The sequence below is a fragment of the Seriola lalandi genome, unplaced genomic scaffold, assembly GCF_002814215.2.
Source record: "Seriola lalandi dorsalis isolate HSWRI2012SDOR001 ecotype SW California unplaced genomic scaffold, Sedor1 jcf7180002054332, whole genome shotgun sequence".
Taxonomy (NCBI): Eukaryota; Metazoa; Chordata; class Actinopteri; order Carangiformes; family Carangidae; genus Seriola; species Seriola lalandi.
The window spans coordinates 88,769-107,787 of NW_019524885.1; the positions used below are offsets into that span (position 1 = coordinate 88,769).

Below are 19,019 nucleotides of genomic sequence, written 5' to 3' on the forward strand. Positions count from 1 at the left end.
TTCGTGCTCTCGGATGGTCTCGAGTTTCATCGTTTTATTGCCAACCACAATTAATTGGTGCGCTGCTTTCTCCCCTATACTCTTTCTTTTTGGGTCACTCACACCGGGTATGTGCCTCCACATTGCTGCGCCGGAACAACACTGCGCGGGCTGGTGGTGACGCGTGGAGGCTGATTTATACTACTGCGTCAAGTCGACGCCGTCACGACGCAGAGCCTCTGAGTCGACGTGAACCCCCGACACAGAGCCTCTGCGTCCGTCAACGTGCACCTCCAAAAATGTCTAGGCATTTTATCGCAGCAATGTTTTGCTATATTGTGACAAACACTTACCTGCCCCATGGCATGTAGCCCTCCAAAATTAAGTCGCCAGGGGAATATTTTAGTCGCATTTGGCGAGTGGCGACCGTTAGTTTACAGCCCTGGTCTGGAGGCATTATGGTTTCCCAGGAAATTATAGCACTGAAAAGCGCAGTATCATTTAAATATGGGGATAATGATGCACATTTTCAGACAGTTGAAAGGCAGGGTGTATATAGTGCCACAAATAGTTGTGTAACAGATAGAAGAGAGAGAAAAGAAGTTCAAAACGTAGCTCCTTTCTCACCTCTGCACAGCTGGCCTATCACAATGTGAAGTAGGTGTTAATGTTGGATTGATAGCCCCTCAATCTGATGTCGGAAAAGTGTACGTGTGTAAATATACTGGTGTCTCTCTCAGTTTAGCTGCACCCTAGCACATTAGTAGAGTTTTTGCACAATATGACCATAAGATTTAGAATATTATGCAAATCATTGGAATATAAAGACAGTAATCGCAAAAATCTTACTTAACATGATTTTCCAGTGGTACATAACCCTGGGAATTCACTTTCCATTTAGAATAATGGCCTGCTTCTACACAGCAGTGCGTTTGTGTGCTTGGTGTGAAAGGTTGAGGTGCAAGTCATTCATCATTCGTCAAGTAGTGTCTCGTTCCCAGAGCTGGATCCAAAAACTGTGGCATATTTTGAACCATGAGTTTTGCGTACTGTTACACCCTCACAAGAGGGTTTGTCATGACTCGTGTTGGCAGCTGAGGAGGTTCCACTGAACAACATCTGCTTGGCCACTCTGTTCACGATCCTTTGGCTCTCCTGCGGGAGTGCTTGAGAGCCACTAAGTTGGAACAAAACGATGTGGCTTATATAAGTGATTTTCAATGCAGAGTTTATGAAGCTGGTTACTAAGCAAAAGAGAAGTTGGATAACTTACTGGAAAAAAATAAAATACCCTCTCTTTAGGTCACAGAAATGACATCGGTCCTGGAGATCAAGACTCGTTCTGTCATCTGTAAAAAAAAAAAACAAAAAAAAAAAAACTTCTGATCTTCACTACTTTGTATTTAACAATTTAACCTAAAGATGCTTCATGATTCTGGTTTGTTATGTGAGCTATGTTTACCCTGCCTTTCATACCTTATTATGCTTATTTTTCTTAGAGTATATGAACACCTCATGGGCCATGTTACAACCCCATGTACATAATTTAAGAGGGAAGTTTATAAAAATGATGATTTGGATGTGAAGTGGATGTATTTGTCACATCCCATCAAAATGGCTTTAAATAGGTTTCTTTGCATAGAAACATACCTTGTGCTTAGTATAGATCAAGCACTTCATTCTGTAGCAGGTATATAATGAGACAGATGTACAACGGTGAATTCTTTGACAGTGTATTTGTTATGCCAGTGAAGGGTTTGCTATTTGCTCAGGAGATTTAGCTGCAGATCTTCTATGGTTAGTTGTGGGGCTTTGCCAGCGCCAGATCTTCCTTTCATTCAGCCCCTCTGCGACTCTGTATACAAGACACAGAAGATTCAAATTCTGGCTATGGTTTGCATTTAGCACATGGTGTGAACTGTGGCATTGTCCGCCAGCACAGAGCGTTTGTTTTTTTTTTTTTTCAATCATCCCTCGGAAGCAGTATAACATAAATACATAGGAAGGTCCTGGTCGGGGTTATGCAGTTGTCATCTCGTATATCTCACACTTTTTTCCTCTTCCTCCTCCATCATCACAGATCTTCCAGTTGGGGAATAACTCTTTAACTCTGCAGGATGTAATACGTCACCAGATTTTCTACAGAGAAACTTCAACAGAAATTTGCTGACTGATTCCTGAACAACAGGCTTGGCTTCGAACGTCCGGCATCCGCTGAACTATTGTTGATCATTGGTTATTAAAGGCCGTTAGGATTTCCATACTTCCTTCTTTCCTTGCCAAAACGGTGGTTTGCCAGATGGATTTCAATATGAAGTTGGTTCTCTGCAGCTTTAATTTCCGACTGCTGTTGCTTTTTTCTTTTTCTTTTCTGATGACGCCTAAAAGTTGGTAGTTTCTTGGGCTGCAATCATCAATTTTCTAGTCTATAAAATAAGAGAAAGTAATGAAACATTTCTCTAACAATTTCCTAGAGCCTAAGATGACTTTGAATGTTTTCTCTTTGTATTACACAAGATTTTCTGGTTACAACAAAAAATCCTCATACTTTAGAAGCTGGAGTCAGGGAAGCATTTTTTGCTCAAACAAATGAAACGATTAATCAGTTATGAAAATTTATGTTGATTTCCTATCATATGAAGCTGAATCATACACGCCTCAATATTAATTTAGTTCCTGTGTACTCTGAAGCAAGGAGAGAACTGAAAAGGAAAAGTATTTTTTCTTGTGTTTTTATTGGACTTTTAAGATTTATGTTGACGACTATATGCACAATGTACTTTTGAGTAGTTTCATACCCTCTGGGTTATTGATTTTTCATCAAACTGGATAGCTGTTTTTGAGGGGAACCATTGCATAGCCGTCAAAAGGAGGTGCATGTGGATAATTTTGCGCTTTCTTCTGGTGTGTGTGTGCGTTGTATTTGATACTCTCTATAGTGTCTGTTTCTTTACAGTCTCTGAATTTTCTCTCCAGTTTGTCATATACATGTGTAAACCACTGACAGAAATGTACTTACTCACATCCATGTGGGTATAACTTAAAGGCTGAGGGACGCGCGCGTGTGCGTGTGTGTGTGTGTGTGTGTTTGTGTGTGTGAATAGCTGGCATATGGTAGCCATCTTGCCCTGGCGGCAGAGCTGGAGGAAATTCCAGCGTTGTAGAGCCGAGGCCAAGATACTGCCGCTGCATACACACACAACACAGTACAGGTTTGTGATACTGGTGCCAAACTCGGACACACAAAGTCATATTTTTACTCTTTGAAAGGACAAACACGTTGATGGAAAATTCTACTTTCAGTAACAAGTCAAAAGCTGTTTTGCATTTTCTCATTGCACAACCTATAATTACTTTAATAATATTCTCACTCTCTTCTCTCTCTCTCTCTCTCTCTCTCTCTCTCTCTCTCTCTCTCACTCTCTCACTCTCTCACACACACACACACACACACACACACACACACTCAAGCCTTGGTCTGTGGATTGGCTGGGTGCTATCTCGGTACACACATGGCACCCATTACTCCTTGTGTGTTTAGGCTTGGGCAGAAGTTGGAAGTAAGCCTAGGAGCTCGACGGCTAGATAGTACTGGCAAGGTTTAGTTTCTGTCGTCTCTGTTTTCAGTGTTAACCGTGGCTTAAGGTATTTATATAGGCCATTTATCATGCTGTGTATGGTTAGAGCCACTGCAGAAGTCCAACTTTTTGTATTTATCTTGTATTAGCAGTGCCTGCGGTGGTGGGCTTCACAAAGCATCAGCTCTGTATTGTTCCTCCAGAAGCCAACAGACAAAACTTAAATAACTGATTTTGTCAGTTGTTAAGTGCAATCTTTGAATTTCTGAATCTTTAATTTGGAAAGCAGAGTTCTATAAAACACTTGTTAAGAAGCAGGTGAATTCAAAGGCTTAAATTTAGCACCTGTAGTCCAAAACCCTGTGAGACTGTTCTGTATCTCTACCTTCCTGTCTCCTCCCGAGCTCGCCAGACATTTCCATTATGACTTTGGCTTCCTTGGTAACAGGTTTCCTATGCTTATCGACTTTTCTTATGCCCCTCGGGAACGCAACCTCTCATTTTTCAGCTTCACTCCTTATCTCACGCGCTCTCGAGGCCTGTCCACATTAGATGATTTTGATTTCAAAGCCTGACCTGAACCTCTCTGCCTCTATTTTCCCAACAAGACTGGACACTAATAGCATTTATCTTTCTCTCTTTATATCTCAGTTAACTCTGTCTTCTGTGGTTTTCTTCCTCTTTGATTTAAATTCTTAGTAGCTCTCTCTCTCTCTCTCTCTCTCTCTCTCTCTCTCTCTCTCTCTCTCTGTTTCTTGTCACCTTCCGCTGCATGCACCCAGCCAGCCTGGACCAACCAAATGTAAGAATCAGTAAAAAAAAAATCTTGTGAGGCTTCAATTGATCTTCAGAGCGCCACATACTGGAGTCTGACCAACCATTAGGGCCGGTGTTTCCCCTCAGCTTGACAGCTGATCAGATTATCCTGCAGAGTGAACAGGCTCAGCACCGGACACGTTGGCCTTCCTGACAACTTGTATAACACTGGAGCCTAACAAGATTTTCCTCATGTTTAATTCTCCCAGTGGGGCTTTGTTAAGTGAGGAAAGGAAAAGAGAATGAAGAAAAATAAATTTCTCTTATCTCAAAAAATATTCGACACTAGTGAATATTTGAATTTGGTAAAAAAAAATCTTTTGAAAAGTGTCATATAACCCCTAAAAATAAAGTCATTTAATTTAAAAAAAAATCAGTGTTGATTGTGTACTGTCACCTATTTGTCCTTGCACTTGACAATGACCTCTCCTGGACAAATGGACAAATTGAACGTCAGGTTTTGGACAAAATCAGATATTGTGTGATCTTATCATCTGTTATCATGTGTTAAGCAGGCATTTGGGGCTTCAATGCCACAAAGTAGAATATCTCCACGAGGCACAAAGAGGGAACGGAACAGAGGGCCAGCAGAATAAAAATAGCAGCTTGAAAAAGCTGAATGTGATTGGCAGCAGTCTAACGGATATTGGTGTTCAGTATCATCGAGGAAACAGGCTGTGAAACAGATAGAAAGATAGAGAGAGACGGTAGAGGCAGAAAATTGTGTGAGCTGTTTTCATCCACACATCTACCAACATCTCTGGTATATAATTAAATTGCTCTCATTTTTGGCTTTTAACAGATTTTCACAAATAAAATTAGTAATAAAACAGGCAGATCACTTTAAACTGATTTTATGTTCTCTCACAGAATGCTTCAAGCAGTGTAGGTAATGAAACCGGGGAGAAAGCTCAGATCTAAGTTAGAAAAAAAGCTTAAATAGTCATTGAGTAAAGCATTTTAAAATTTAATACGTTTCGACCAGTTTTTTGACAGTGAAATAAACATCAATTAATTCTTGAATGTTGAGGGGTCAATTGGGCAGTTTCTTACCTTATGCAGGATGGCAGCTTGCTGAGTCCTCACACAGCCTTGACAAACATATAATTTGAAAGAAAGTTCAAAGCCTCACTAATCCATCTCTGTAAACCATTTTTAGATCTTTATATCACTTTGACAGCATAACTAACTGCTAATTTTGAGACATGAAAACATACAAAAAAGAACTGTAACATGGGAAAAATTATTAGGATAGATGAGAAAAAACTGAGTGAGTGGCCTTTCAAAAGAAAGCAGGACCATGACTCAAAATCAAAAGGGTTTAAGATCAGTAACCATGTTATTTGGGGTATTCCATGATCAGGCTTGTGCTCTGTACATACAATACAGTCTCTATACTGCACAAAGAGTCAAAAGCTATTCTCTAGGTACAGCTGTCCTCACTTGTTCCATTGACCCTGAAACACACACACACACACACACACACACACACACACACACACACACACACACACAAACCCACAAAGAGAACAAATGACGTGCACACTTTTAAACAATGCAGACGTCTCTGTCACACTGACAGGCAGGTAGACAGGCACGTATAGACAGAGACATACATGTGCACAAACACACTTAGACCCAGGCTTTCACTGAGGAGTTTCACATATGGAAACACAACACAAACACACACACACACACACACACGTCAGTCAGCGGTGTTGTTATCGCCTGGAAAGGTCAGATGGACTGCGTGTGCAGTGGTTGCCATAGTGACCTGAGTAAACACCAGACCCATTGTAGTCCGCCCCCACCATCTTGGCTTGACCTCCCCATGTTGGTTTAGTGCATGTACATGTGCACACACTTACATACACAGTCATACTGTGTTCTCATACTTAGACACACACATACAGTTGTATCACTTGTGTTAGTTAATCCCTCAATTTGTCATAATTTCCTTAGTCCTCAGTGCAGGTAGCCACAATGAGACACACACACACACACGCACGTGCATAGACGCTGAGTACCAAATTGTGCAGGCAGTGGGATAAATTAAACATTAGTCTTTGTTAATTTTTAATTTATGACATAAACTCTAATGACTCTCATGAACAGGACATCCTGTAATAATTTGTTATGTCACCAAGCAGCAAAAGTGAGTAAGTGTGTGTACAGAAAATTATGTTAAAGCCACTAATCTGACTTGGACAGACTTTAATCCGACTGCAGAGGTGTTTGTGTGTAATTTCATTTTATTGGCTTGTTTTGGTGCATTTTTAACTCCTAACATCTACATTCCTGCTCATCTGTTGGGTTTCCCCTGTATTTAAGCCCCCTGTCTTCTGCTCTTTCTCCTCCCCTCTCCCTCTTCTTTTCTTTTCTCTGTCTTTCTCACCCTCTCACTGTCTTGCCTTTTCTCTTGTGAAGCTGACTGAATGTGCAGTGGCATGCCAGAGTGTGAGTGACTCACCATGTGGGATTGTGCTGCCACAGAGAGGACAGACTAAAAGAGAGCCCATTTGGATTGGATTACTCATCCTCAGTGTGCGCACACCTCATTTTACTATGAAGTCCTTTTTATCATCATGTCTGGATTTACGCTTAAAAAAAAAAGAAAAAAAAAAGAAGCCCCTTTGCCTTCTTCCTTTTCTCAGCTCTCCTGTTTCTGATTTTCCTTTTCACGGTGCTTCTAGGCACAGCTATTGTTTTTGACTTTTGCCAGGATGCCTTCGCTTTCACCCTTGACCTCATTATTACTGTTGGCTTGGAAGGAATGTTTTTCACCCAGGAATTTCAGCATGTTCTGTTTCTGCAATTATCTTTAATCAATCTGGTTATGGTACTGATGTGGACAAAAATAGGAGCAGTTTTATTTCCAAGAGCAAATTGTGCATTTGGGGGATTTGGGACTTGTCTGTTGTTTTGTGTCTCTGTGCATGTGTGAATACTTGCATTATGGGTGCATCCTGGTGACAATATCCATGGCTACATTCCTCTGTCTATGCTCTAAGAGTTACAGTAGGTGACTCGTGGGGGGGTGAGTCACAGAAGAGGCTTAAGAGTAGACACACAAACACACACACACTCACACCGCCTATGGAAAGAAAGAGTGTTGAAATTGGAAAAGCTCATAGTGGTCTTTAACATTGTTGGTCTACTATTGGCAGTTATAATGTGTAACATGGCAACTCTTTTGCTGTGAGCACTGTTGTTCAGTAACTAGTGGGATAAGAGAGTAAAGGATTGTGTTCCCAACCACTGCGCAGGTACCTTGGTACCGTAGGGGTGTCAAAGCCCACCATGGATATGTTTACACTGTGGTTTTTCACATTTAGCTTCAGAAAGACCTCATCCTCCTGCAGCTGAGGGAAAGTGGTTTGTGGTATTATCAGGCTTGTAGAGATTCAAGTAGCCGTGTGGCTTCCAGAGGGAGTTTCAGTATCACTCTGATAGGCTGAGGAGTGAGCTCAGCTGTGCCTTCAGTGGTTTTACTGAACTGCCAATGATTTGTGTCAGATTTTTGCATCAGAAGAAAAACCTTTGTGATCCTGGTTATCTTTAAACTGAGCGCCTCCACCCATATACACACACACACACACACACACACACACACACACACACACACACACACACACACACACACCCAAATGCTTTTTAAGGTTTCAGTTCATTTTGAGTGGAGAGGTGATCATATCTGATAGTTGAATTTCCTGTGTGAAAATTAGTTTGGAGGAGGTGATGCTTATTATTTCCTCCCTTTGTGATTTTTGCAAAATCAAATGTAGTACAGAAATCTTGCGCAGTGGAGCCTTAAAAGTTTCTTCTCAGGAATCAGATAAAATGTACACAACAGAGATGAAAGGACGGCCTTCTCTTGTTCTTGTGTTTTTTTTTACTTAAAACTTCCATCTGTTTCCGTCTGATAGATCAGACCAAAGGAGCAGCACTCCTGCAACCTGCTGCAACAACTTGGATTCTTGCAGTCAGAAAAAAATGGCTAATTTTCCCCAAAACAGAAAAAGACAAGGGGGGAATGAATACCACACTCTCAAGTTTGCTTCAGGTTTTATCAAGTTCACTGTATCTAACCCAAGATCCCCTGGTTTGGTGTTTTCTTTGGCTGAGATAAAATATGCTGGTTTGATAGTCCTCTAATGTGGCCATCTCCAGTAATGGCTCCAAATTTTTGGGTGGAACCTGAGATAGTAAATCTAGACATGCGGCTGCATTTACTAAACGCGCACACACACGCACATGCTCACTCTCAGAACAGACCCACTGTACAAACACAGCCGAGCTAGAAGAAAAAACTCATGCAACAGGTCAATTGACACTCAAGTACGAGCAGGAACATGTTGTTCAGGGGCACGAGGACAGCTTAGCACTTTGCTTTCAGGGGACTGCATTGTTTCCAAGTGTTAAGGAAGGATCATTAGAAAACTTTGTGTAAATATGTTTATTGGACTTTGCACTGTTTGGCATTAGAGGAAATAAAGAGCTCTGTGCAGGAAAACACAGATGGGGAGGGAGAGAGGAGCTCTGTAAATGTGCTGATGTCGAAGTAGAGATAAGAGAGAGCAAATGGGAATTGATCAGATGGAAAAATTACACGGGAGTCAAGGAAAAGTGCAGGGAGGTACAAGAAGACGCAACCCTGCATGTTCTGATCTCTAGTTACTCTGGAGGGAAGCAGGAAAAGGGGAGGCGGTAAGCCATTAGAAAGTATGACATAAATATGTTTACTGAACCTTGAACGTTCTGGCGTTAGAGGGATGGAAAACATAGCCAGGGATTGACTGAAAAGTAGAGTGGAAAAAAAAAGTTTGTGTCAAGGTCTAAAAAAAGTAAGAGACACAGACTGAAAGAGGTGGACAGGGAGGAAAAAGTGTCCTTGGGATTTACCATCAGGCTTGACTTTGTAGACAAGCATCTGAATCAATATTCCCTGAACCTATTTACGACGTTCAATAAATATTTACTGCTTTTTTCACTTGAGGGATTTCTGAAGGCAGAGAAATGTCCTTTTCTTATTATTTATTGTATGGCTGGGCCATTTCGCATTCACAGTAAATATAAAAGTCCCAGCAATGTCATTTTAGTTGGAAAAAGAGCCATGTTAATATCTTTTTCTTTTCTATTATCAATCTTTCCACTGTCAAATACTTACCACCTGTAGGCTTATATGGCAGCCCACAACAGTTTGTAGCTTGCTTAACAGCTGAAGTCTGCTTCAAAGATAAATGATCGCAGCAAAAAAAAAAGTCAAAACACCTAAGAAACTTCAGAGCACTCCTGCAGCATAATCCACTTTTCCACTGTAGAACCATATGTGAAAAAAAGGCTTCTCCAAAGAAAAGCTAAATACTGTATTATATTTGTATTATATTATTGTTGAAGTGACTTTAGAGAGGGGGATTATGCTTCTTCTTTTTTGCCTTTGACTCTTCAGTGGATTCCACTCTGACACTGGGACAAGCTATGATCTGTCCTAGTGCCCCCTTTGAAGCCGACAGGGGGATGACTCCTTGATTCATAAAAGACTCCTTCAGTGCACAATACAATGTATAAAATGTGTAGCAGCTTTTATTATCCTTCTGGACTGTAGCATGATGTGTTTTCCAGTCCTGTAAACATTGGCAAATGCCAGCTGGGCTGCATGCACAGAATGTACTGAATGTAAAGAGGCTTAAGAAAGCATGATGGGAGGGATGGACAGAGAAAAAAGGAATGTAAGCAAGTGAAGGAGACAGGAGTCAGTGAGATTTGACTTTGCTGAGTTTGCTGTATGAAGTTGATGGTGCCATAGTGGCGAATGTATCACTGCCGTGTGAGATCATGAGGTACCAGAGGACACAGAGTTTGTCTCTGCACCCCCTATAAAGATATGAAGAACTCTGTGTACATTTTGTGGGTACTTTGTGGGTGTCTTAGTCTCAACCCCACTGTTTTCGCAATTGTTTTTTGGCTGAAACACATTCAGCACTTGACTCCAAATGGAGGTGATGGAATCCACTATTCATGGATTGATCTGTATCTAGTAATGTGCTACATGTGTGTTTTGCTCTTAAATTGCTAAAATATGTTTTGAAAACCAGGCCAGGGTGATTTAGATTGACCAGAGGTGTGATGATAAATTGTCCATGGTACTTTTCCCACTGTGGTTAAGTTGTTAATGGTGTGTTTTATTTTGTAGGGTCAAAGTTTTGAACCTTCAACAGTTAGTGTGGGAAACAATGGAAAATATGGCTGAATAAATAAACGCAAGATGTGAAAAAAATGTAAGGAAAGTAATTATTGTTCTTCTAATTTTGCATGGAAATATAGAAGACAAAGGGAGATTAGCTGAACTGTTTGCTCTGTCCTGTATTGTAAGACGACTGTGTCTTCAAAGTTTTGCCTCACCGTGTATTTTGCCATCAAAATTTTTACGTACAGTGGCCAGGATGTGCCAATCCAGTGAGTGAATGGGATTAAAATTGCCGCTTTTCCAGGGAAGTTGATTTGATGACTTCGGTAAATAGGTCAATGGCGTGTCCTGAGGCCACCAGTGCGGAGTTTACATAGGACACAATTGATGCTTTCCCTGTATTGTACCTGTATATACAGTACATCGCCCAGTGACTCATTTTCTGATATTTTTGCCCCTCAGTTTTCCTGACTCGTCCCTCATGCTGAAACCAGAAGTCATCATCCTGTTTGTTACATCATCATCCCTATTATCTCACTCACATCAGCACTGTTAAGCAGAAGCTAAAATTGACCTAGAGCGCTCTCAATCAGTGTCTGAAATTCACCCAGGATATTATCACCGTTGTTTAGACGTTGGCAGCTTCATAGCACTTGTATGAGCCAAACATAACACCTTGTTCTCCTGATGAAATGTTGATTATGTTTGTGTTATGGTTTAAACAAGCACGATCTGTTTGGCAGGGAGACCTTATGCTTACAGAGATGCCAAGCACCAGAGTTTACATGTTTAATCTCACTAACAGCAAATCTGTAAAACCCTGTTTATTTTTGTAGAAGCCCAGTATCACACACAGATGTGAAGGAAACATATCTGTAATGTAGTTCTTTAAATTCGGCATTTGCTGGACATGGTAATGCAAACGTTTGGGTGCAGATATTTCCCCAAGTATTCGGGAAGTAAAAAGAGGTTTATACAGATGTCTTGTCTTTGTGTCCGACTTTTATTTTGGCAGAAGTAACCTCACTATTTCTGCCAGCATATCGTGGTACAAGACACCCTGTTTCCATCCTCCCTTTGTAGCTGTCCATCTTTGTCAATGACACATGAGGACCAGCTGCAATCTCAACTAAAGCTACTCATAGGCATCCTTTCTTTGTGAAGTCTCTTACACTCTGCTGATCCTGTTGACTGGCTGTCAACCTTTAGAAGAAACTTTGTTTTGGTTTTCCTCTGCAGCTCGATATAGCACAGATGATGATGTAGCATTACAAGTAAATGAAAGTAAAGCTGTCACTGAATGAGCTTCCTGTCAGTACATGTATGTTTTTTGTACAAATCTTGCTTCAATTGTAACAAGCAAATCTTTTCTGTTTTTGCTGCAGACTAGGGAAACCTTAGACCACATTTGAAGACAAGACAAGATTCCCCCCAAAACCTTTGTATGTAAGCAAAAAACAGGAAATTTTAGCAGTGAGTAATAATCATTTCTAATCCATCAAATCCTTTCAAGACTCCAGCCTAACTTTTTTCATAACCGGGCCGGAAGCATCCTGAAAAACAATTTTAACTGTCCCAAAATCAAAATATTGTTCCTTTCCTTGTTATTATACAGACTTAGACTTAATAGACAGACTTTATAGTTTGATAAAATAGTTATGTTTATATATGTAGATATATACTCCCTGCCACAGTCCTGTATTTGCTCCTGATATCCCACATTAATGATGGAGTGGGGATAAAAATCGATCCCTGACTTTTGACTTGGACTGGCCCACCAAAACCCATCAGGAGAGACCATCACATATGGCCTGTGTTACACTTAGCAAGAATCATATAGTAAAAAGAGGATTAATTAATGATGATTTCTAGAACAATACATGAAATCGAGCTCGCACATTAAAGTGTAGTTCTTTTTTCACTTTCTGAGGGTTAATTTTTTGCCAAGAGGCTGGTGACTGTTTCAATTCAGTGCCCAATAAAAAAACACATCCGTTAAAATGTGTCCTTAAGTTACCTCAGACTTTTTTTTTTTTTTTTTTTTTTGAAGGCCTCTTGGTGGTCACTCTGGGTTTTGTTTAACCAGCGCAACATATTTGCGAGGTCCTGCCAGTGAGCCGTGACAAAGGGGATAGACAGGCCGGTGTCATGAGTTTTGCACATTTCAGGTCTTGTGCTGAGTGATAGAAACTATAGTAACGGCACGAAAGTACAGGCTCCATTGTAGTCACTAGTCAGTGCTTGTGATTTACTAAATGAGAGTTTAAAATAAGTAAATGAAGGCATCCCAGGGAAGATCTATGTTCTGTTTTTATTATCCCGGCCTGATGGGATGCCCTTCCCTTGCTGTGGCTGGCACAGCTGGCATAATGATTTCATAATGTTATTCTAAAAATGTTCAAAGAACGAGTGTTTGAACTTTGAAACTTAAAAGTGTGTTTCAAAACCTAAACCCAACCAAGCTGAATAAGGTCCATTCCCCTTTGTATGCAACAGCACAAAAGCTCCAACAAGACAAACTTAAAAGATGTTGGTGGTATTTAGAGTCTGAATGTAACTGAATCAATGAGAACATCTTTGTTTGCTTCATGTGGGCTTCCCTGTTTGAGTGTGTCAAAAACAATAAAAACTTGGAATAATGTGAATTCATCCAACACTCGCCTACTCTCTTCTCTGTGTACCTAATGTGCTCATATTTTGTTTGTTGTAAAAATCCAGACCATAGTCACTGATTCTCATCCTCCGACGCATCACTCGTCTCCCATTTTGCTCTTTGTGAAGCAAAACTCTGTTTGACATTGAAAGAAATCCAGTTTTGAAAATGACAGATGAATCAAATGAAAGCAACTCACTGCTTTGAGCTGATTGCATCAGACTATTTGTCAACCCTTAGAAAATTTCTCACTGTCTTTCTTTAGAAACATGGCATTGAACAGTTCAAAAGGTGGAGAAGGATGATGACTTTTTGTTTTGCTCCCATCTCCCTAAGTAATGGCGCACTCACTTTACTTTTCACTTTTTATGTCTTTCTGTGTCTTTTTTTTTATTGTTGTTATACTTCAGTTCTGTTATAGTGTACATCACCTCAATCTGACATCATCTGACAGTTTGTGTGATCACAGCTTAAGGCTTTAAAGTCCTCTTTTTACAGCTTAAAACAATCCTTCAATTTGTCTTTATTTGAGGTGGTCGACATGGAAATGTATTTAATCAATGTTTCAAGACTCTCTCTCTCTATGTGTGTGTGTATTTGTACAATATTCATGTATATATATATATATGTGTGTATATATATATATATATACATATACATACATGAATATTGTTGTCAAGATTTTGTACTGTTTTAAAAATTCTCTTCCACTATACGATGTGTATGCAATGTGTGATTATATAATTGAGTCCACTCTCCAATATCACTCTTATAATGAAGTATCCTCTCTCTTCCACTGTATTAGAGTGTTTCGACCCCAGCTTCAGTAATGTCCTATTTGAGCAGGAAAAACATCACACTAGCAAACCAAAACCAATTTTAGGGGTCTTTAATATCCCTTTCTCACCATTGAGCTGCAGTTGAAGGTGTTGATATGCTGATATACTGAATGTATCTTGACGATATGTCATGTTCAGCTCTATAAAAGCAGATGACATCAGAGATAAGATACTGTAAGTGTTTGGCATCATGTGTGTGACTCTGGGCTTAGTAGCACACAAACACATGCATTACATAATCTTAATCGCATTCATAGACCTGTTTTTGTCTCTCTCCCTCGCTCTCGCTCTCTCTCTCTCTCTCTCTCTCTCTCTCTCTCTGCCCATGACAAAGCAAAAAAGGTGAAACACATGCACACCAACATTACACACAGTGTTTCAGGGTGTCAATTATGCACACAGCTGTCTGTTGTAAATGTCCCCTGAGGATAAAAATATCAGCAAGATCACATCACACTCTCATAACTCCATGACATGTTTCACAGAAAGAGTGAGAAGAGAGTGTAGTTAATGTCTTTATTTGTATGTACTACAATACACATAATAACACCCTCCTCTTCTTTAGAGGACAAGTCCAACTCAAATATAATTTGTATGTTTTTCTTTTTCTTTTTTACTGCTAAAGCACATACATTTTTCCCTTTCTATATAGAGAGAAACTCTTAATGGAAAGACATTTACCGAGTCAAATCATGTCTTTTTCACTTCCATGAAGCTGTAACATGACTATTTTATCATTTTCTGACAGTAATACTGACTCTCAGCCAGACAATGGCGAGACAACACTAAAATAGCCACAGACTCAGTAACACAACACACTCTACCTATGTCTCCTTCTTGTCTGCAAGAAAAGGACGCACGTTCTTGACACATGCTGGACAGGCTTATCAAACAAACTTTCAATGGAGGAAATGTTAGCTGCTAAAGTTAATGAGCTGATCAACTGTAGCACAATAAATATCTTAAAAATCTGCTTGACGATGTCAAGACTGGTGAAAATATCACGCCAGAATAGAGAAAAAGTCTATCTTATGATTTTCTTAAGAAAACGTTTCAGTGATGGTTGACATGTTAAGTGGGTATAATGTTTACCAACAGAACGTTAGCGTTGTCATTGTAAGCATATTATCATAGCATAGCTTTTTCTATGCCAATATAGCTTTATTTTATTAAACTGAACTGTAATGAGAGAGATAAAAAAGTCTGTTCCATATATAACACATTTCCTGTTATCCATAGTACCTCCACCAGATCATAGTACAGCTACAAACTAGAGAGAGAATCACACCAGCCGCAACGCCCGTCAACCCATGAGTACTCGATGTGCCCATGTTAGACCAGAAAAGTTTTCGAACGTGGCCTTCATTTAGATGTCAGCAGCAACACCTTTCAGTTTTGTGACTGCATCATGCACAGTCTTGATGCTATTGCGCTTACGAAGTTTGTCCACATACAGAAATATAAGTCCTCAATACTCTCCAGGAGCACATTTTGCCATGATAACACACACACTCACAAGGTGAAAACAACACCAGCAACACCATTGCAGCTGCTAACAAATATACTTTTACACTATATTTACTCTGCAAGCCTCTGCTTTTCAAGGTGTGTACATGTTGGTTAGATAGGAAATTGGTTGAATGGGGACAAAACTGGAAGGTGGATCTGTTCTTCAGCACAAGTGGAACTTAAATTTTACTTTTCCCAGAGTTTCTGGGAACAGTAAAGCCAGTGGAAACAAAAAATAACATATTTAATTGGGAAATGTGTGTTTCATTTTGAGAAAGACTCGCAGCAACAATTCCACTAGAGAGAGATGGAGGGCTACCAGTTTTCTCCACCATTGTCTTTGCATTTTTTTGGACTTAATATGCAGTATTGAGGAAATGTCTGGCATAGCTTGATTTGTGACATGTTTACCTTTGTTACCAAGCAGTTTTTTATATTGGTATGTAGTTGGTTTAGCACGGAAATTGACTGAAGAAATTGAATATTTGGGCTGTTCTCTGAAACATTTTTCTTTTGCTTGTGCGAAATGGACTGAAAATGATGATGATGATGATGATGATGATGATGATGATGATGATGATGATGATAATGCTGTTGCTGTTGTTGATGCTGCCGATAATTCTTTCTGCCTCACCATTGAGGCTTTAAAATAACTCTCAACTCTCTCTGTCTCTTTCCAGATGCCAGGCCTTTTGTCCAGTCCTGTGTGTCTGACAGTCATCTGGTTTTTATCTTGGTCGCTGCATCCTAGTTGTGCTCAGATTTGGACTGATGAAGGTAACACACACACACACACACACACACACACACACACACACACACACAGACGCAAACCCACACACAAATACTGTATATATGTACCTATGTAAGAGACACACCCGTGAACACACATAGAAGCACGAATACATTAAAGGATAAGGCATGGATTCCTTTATGAACTGTTTGTTCTTGACTTATCTTGACTCAAGGTACTTATGGCATCTAAAGCTTCTGCAGAGGAAAGGATGGAGGAAACATCCAAAATCCGGAATAAAAACTTTATACAGTGCAGTTTGCCATGAAACGCTTACACATTTGTCCAAGCAAAACCTTGATCAGACCTTGAGACATTTCTCTTGTTGAAACACATTGTTCATTTTTATGGTTCTTTGTCCAATTGTGGATGTGCAACTTAATTTTTTTTTCCCGTTTTGATTTGCACTCTGCAAGCTTTAACAATAGAATTTATTGTTAAAGCTTTTTTTCTTTTGTCCCTCACAGCACTTCAGGGATCTGTATGGTATTAAGAAATCTTCTGTCTTACTTTCTTTCCTTCTTTCTTTCTGTTCCTCCTTCTTTATTTCGATCTGTTTCTACTCTCTATTATCTGTTGTCTCTATCACTCTATCTATTATTTCTTTCTAAAATTAGACAACTTAATCACTCCAACAATAAGAATACTCACCCTCAGCCCTTCAGGTGAAACTGTCAGAACTTTCCCTTGCCATTAATTTTACTCGACAGCAGCTCCGAGCTCATTTTTTCATTGTTTGGAAAGTACTGAGTTTCATCCAGCTTGCAATTTCTGTGTCCACCCTGCCATCTGATTTCAATGTCAGGAGAAACTTGCAGCCTTCCTGTGTGCATTAGTGTGTGTGTATGTGCGTGTCTATGTATGTGGGTATATGCACTTAAATGCATATGTGTGTGGTTTTTTTGTGTGTGTATGTGTGTGCACATGTCTGGGCCCTCTTGCCAGAGGCAGAATCAGATATGAGTGGAACGCTGCGGGTTTTGGGAATAATGTACTTCACTGCCAATAAAACATGAATACACACATTCAGACCAGCCAGCCCTTTGCACTCCACCAAGGCCCCAGGTAACACACAGAAACAGAGGGAGGGGAGTGTGTGTGAACTGAAACCTTAAAAAGCATTTGTGTGTGTGTGTGTGTGTGTGTGTGTGTGTGTGTGTGTGTGTGTGTGTGTGTGTGTGTGTGTTATGGTGGTTATAGGGAAAAAGAAAATATGGTTAAAATTGGCAAAAGAGGCATTGAATTAAAAGATTGCGATAAAGGGATAGATTAACTTGGGGAGAAATAAAAAATGATAAGAAAAGAGACAGAGGAAGGAATTTATGATATGAATTAATAATTAATAAATCACCCATGGTAGACGCCTGTTTATATGGTTGTTGTTTAACTGATAATTTTATAATTGACAGCGTCTACTTAACAAACAACAGAAAGTGAGTTTTGCCAATGATTGTTAATATCACCAGCTATAATAACAACTGTAGCTGATAACTTTATTTAGCTGTAGCTAATTGACATTCATTCTATGAGCTGGCGAAACAATAACAAAAATTCTTCCTGTTTCCAGGTTAATATGAAAGGACGCTGTCTTGTCCCCTGTTCATAAAAAACCAGCATAGTTGTACATATTATACCAGCCTAGTTGACAGCCTCACGTCAGTTAGCGAGCCGTTAGCCATTCTTTGTGTTGTAAATGACAACTTGTTTCCTGTACAATCCACAACAGAATGAACACACTTCCATTATTTTATTTTTATGAAGAAAAAAAAAGTCCCAGTTGTCTTCGTTGTCTTCCTCTCTTTGTGTATTTGACTTTTGCACTCAGAAATGTAAATGTAACCACAAAAATCACAGTGGAGTACTTTGGTGCTCTCTTTCCCAGCTGTTTCATTTTGCATAGCCACTAAAACAACAGCAGTGAGGCCAGAAAGGTCAGAAAAGTGAACTTAATGTGTCAGTGAAAATCAAGCATTGAAAAGACCCTCAGTAAAGCCTTCAACCTGAGTCTGTGTAAAATTTAATTTAGGATTAACTTGGTCGGTCCCTGAAGGGCATGCAGGGTTATTGCAGCAGGAAAAGCTAATATAAATAAACCGATAGAGCAAATTAAATAATAACATCCTGAGAATGCCTCTTCTCCACCTGCCTGGACCTTTTGAGACTTTTGGGTCATAACCGATGACATTTTCAAGACCCAGCAAAATGTTTGAAGTTGTTACTGTCCATGATACCACTATAATTAGTGAAACAGAGTAAAGGAGATAAAGAGTTCTGTTCGAAAAATAAAGCAGAGGAATATAACGCAACCTCGGGACAAATTGTTTATTACCAGGGGAGGAGAGGCCAGCAGGGAGTATGCATGCCTGAGTGATTGAAGCTGAGAATTAATGAAGGTGTGTTCGTGGCAGACTGGCAGCCAAGGTGATGTTTTTCCACTCCAGATCTACTCTAAATGCCAGCTTTTATATTATGTAGCCAAGCTAAACATGCGCATGCATACACTCACATACAGCAGATAGTGTATCAACTTTTGCAAATTGCTACAGTCACCACAAATATTTGTTCAGGTATACACTGCACTTAGTATTCCCTCAAATCTACGCTACCTTCCAATTTTGTTAGATGATAAGTGATAGTTTTGTAGCTTCTATGTCATCCTTTATGT

General features: G+C 39.8%; 1 protein-coding gene across 2 annotated transcripts in view; it reads left to right on the forward strand.

The window, feature by feature from the left end:
• Positions 1-19,019, forward strand: part of il11ra (interleukin 11 receptor subunit alpha) — a 46,174-nt gene that overhangs the window by 16,608 nt on the left and 10,547 nt on the right. The window contains exons 1-2 of one of the 2 annotated variants that reach the window (XM_087174241.1): positions 8,942-9,080; positions 16,242-16,338. In XM_087174241.1, coding sequence (XP_087030367.1) covers positions 16,242-16,338 — 97 coding nt within the window. In that variant the 5' untranslated portion in view covers positions 8,942-9,080. Of the gene's footprint in view, positions 1-8,941; positions 9,081-16,241; positions 16,339-19,019 lie in introns of those variants that run through there. The other variant, XM_023407249.2, reaches the window with a different exon arrangement.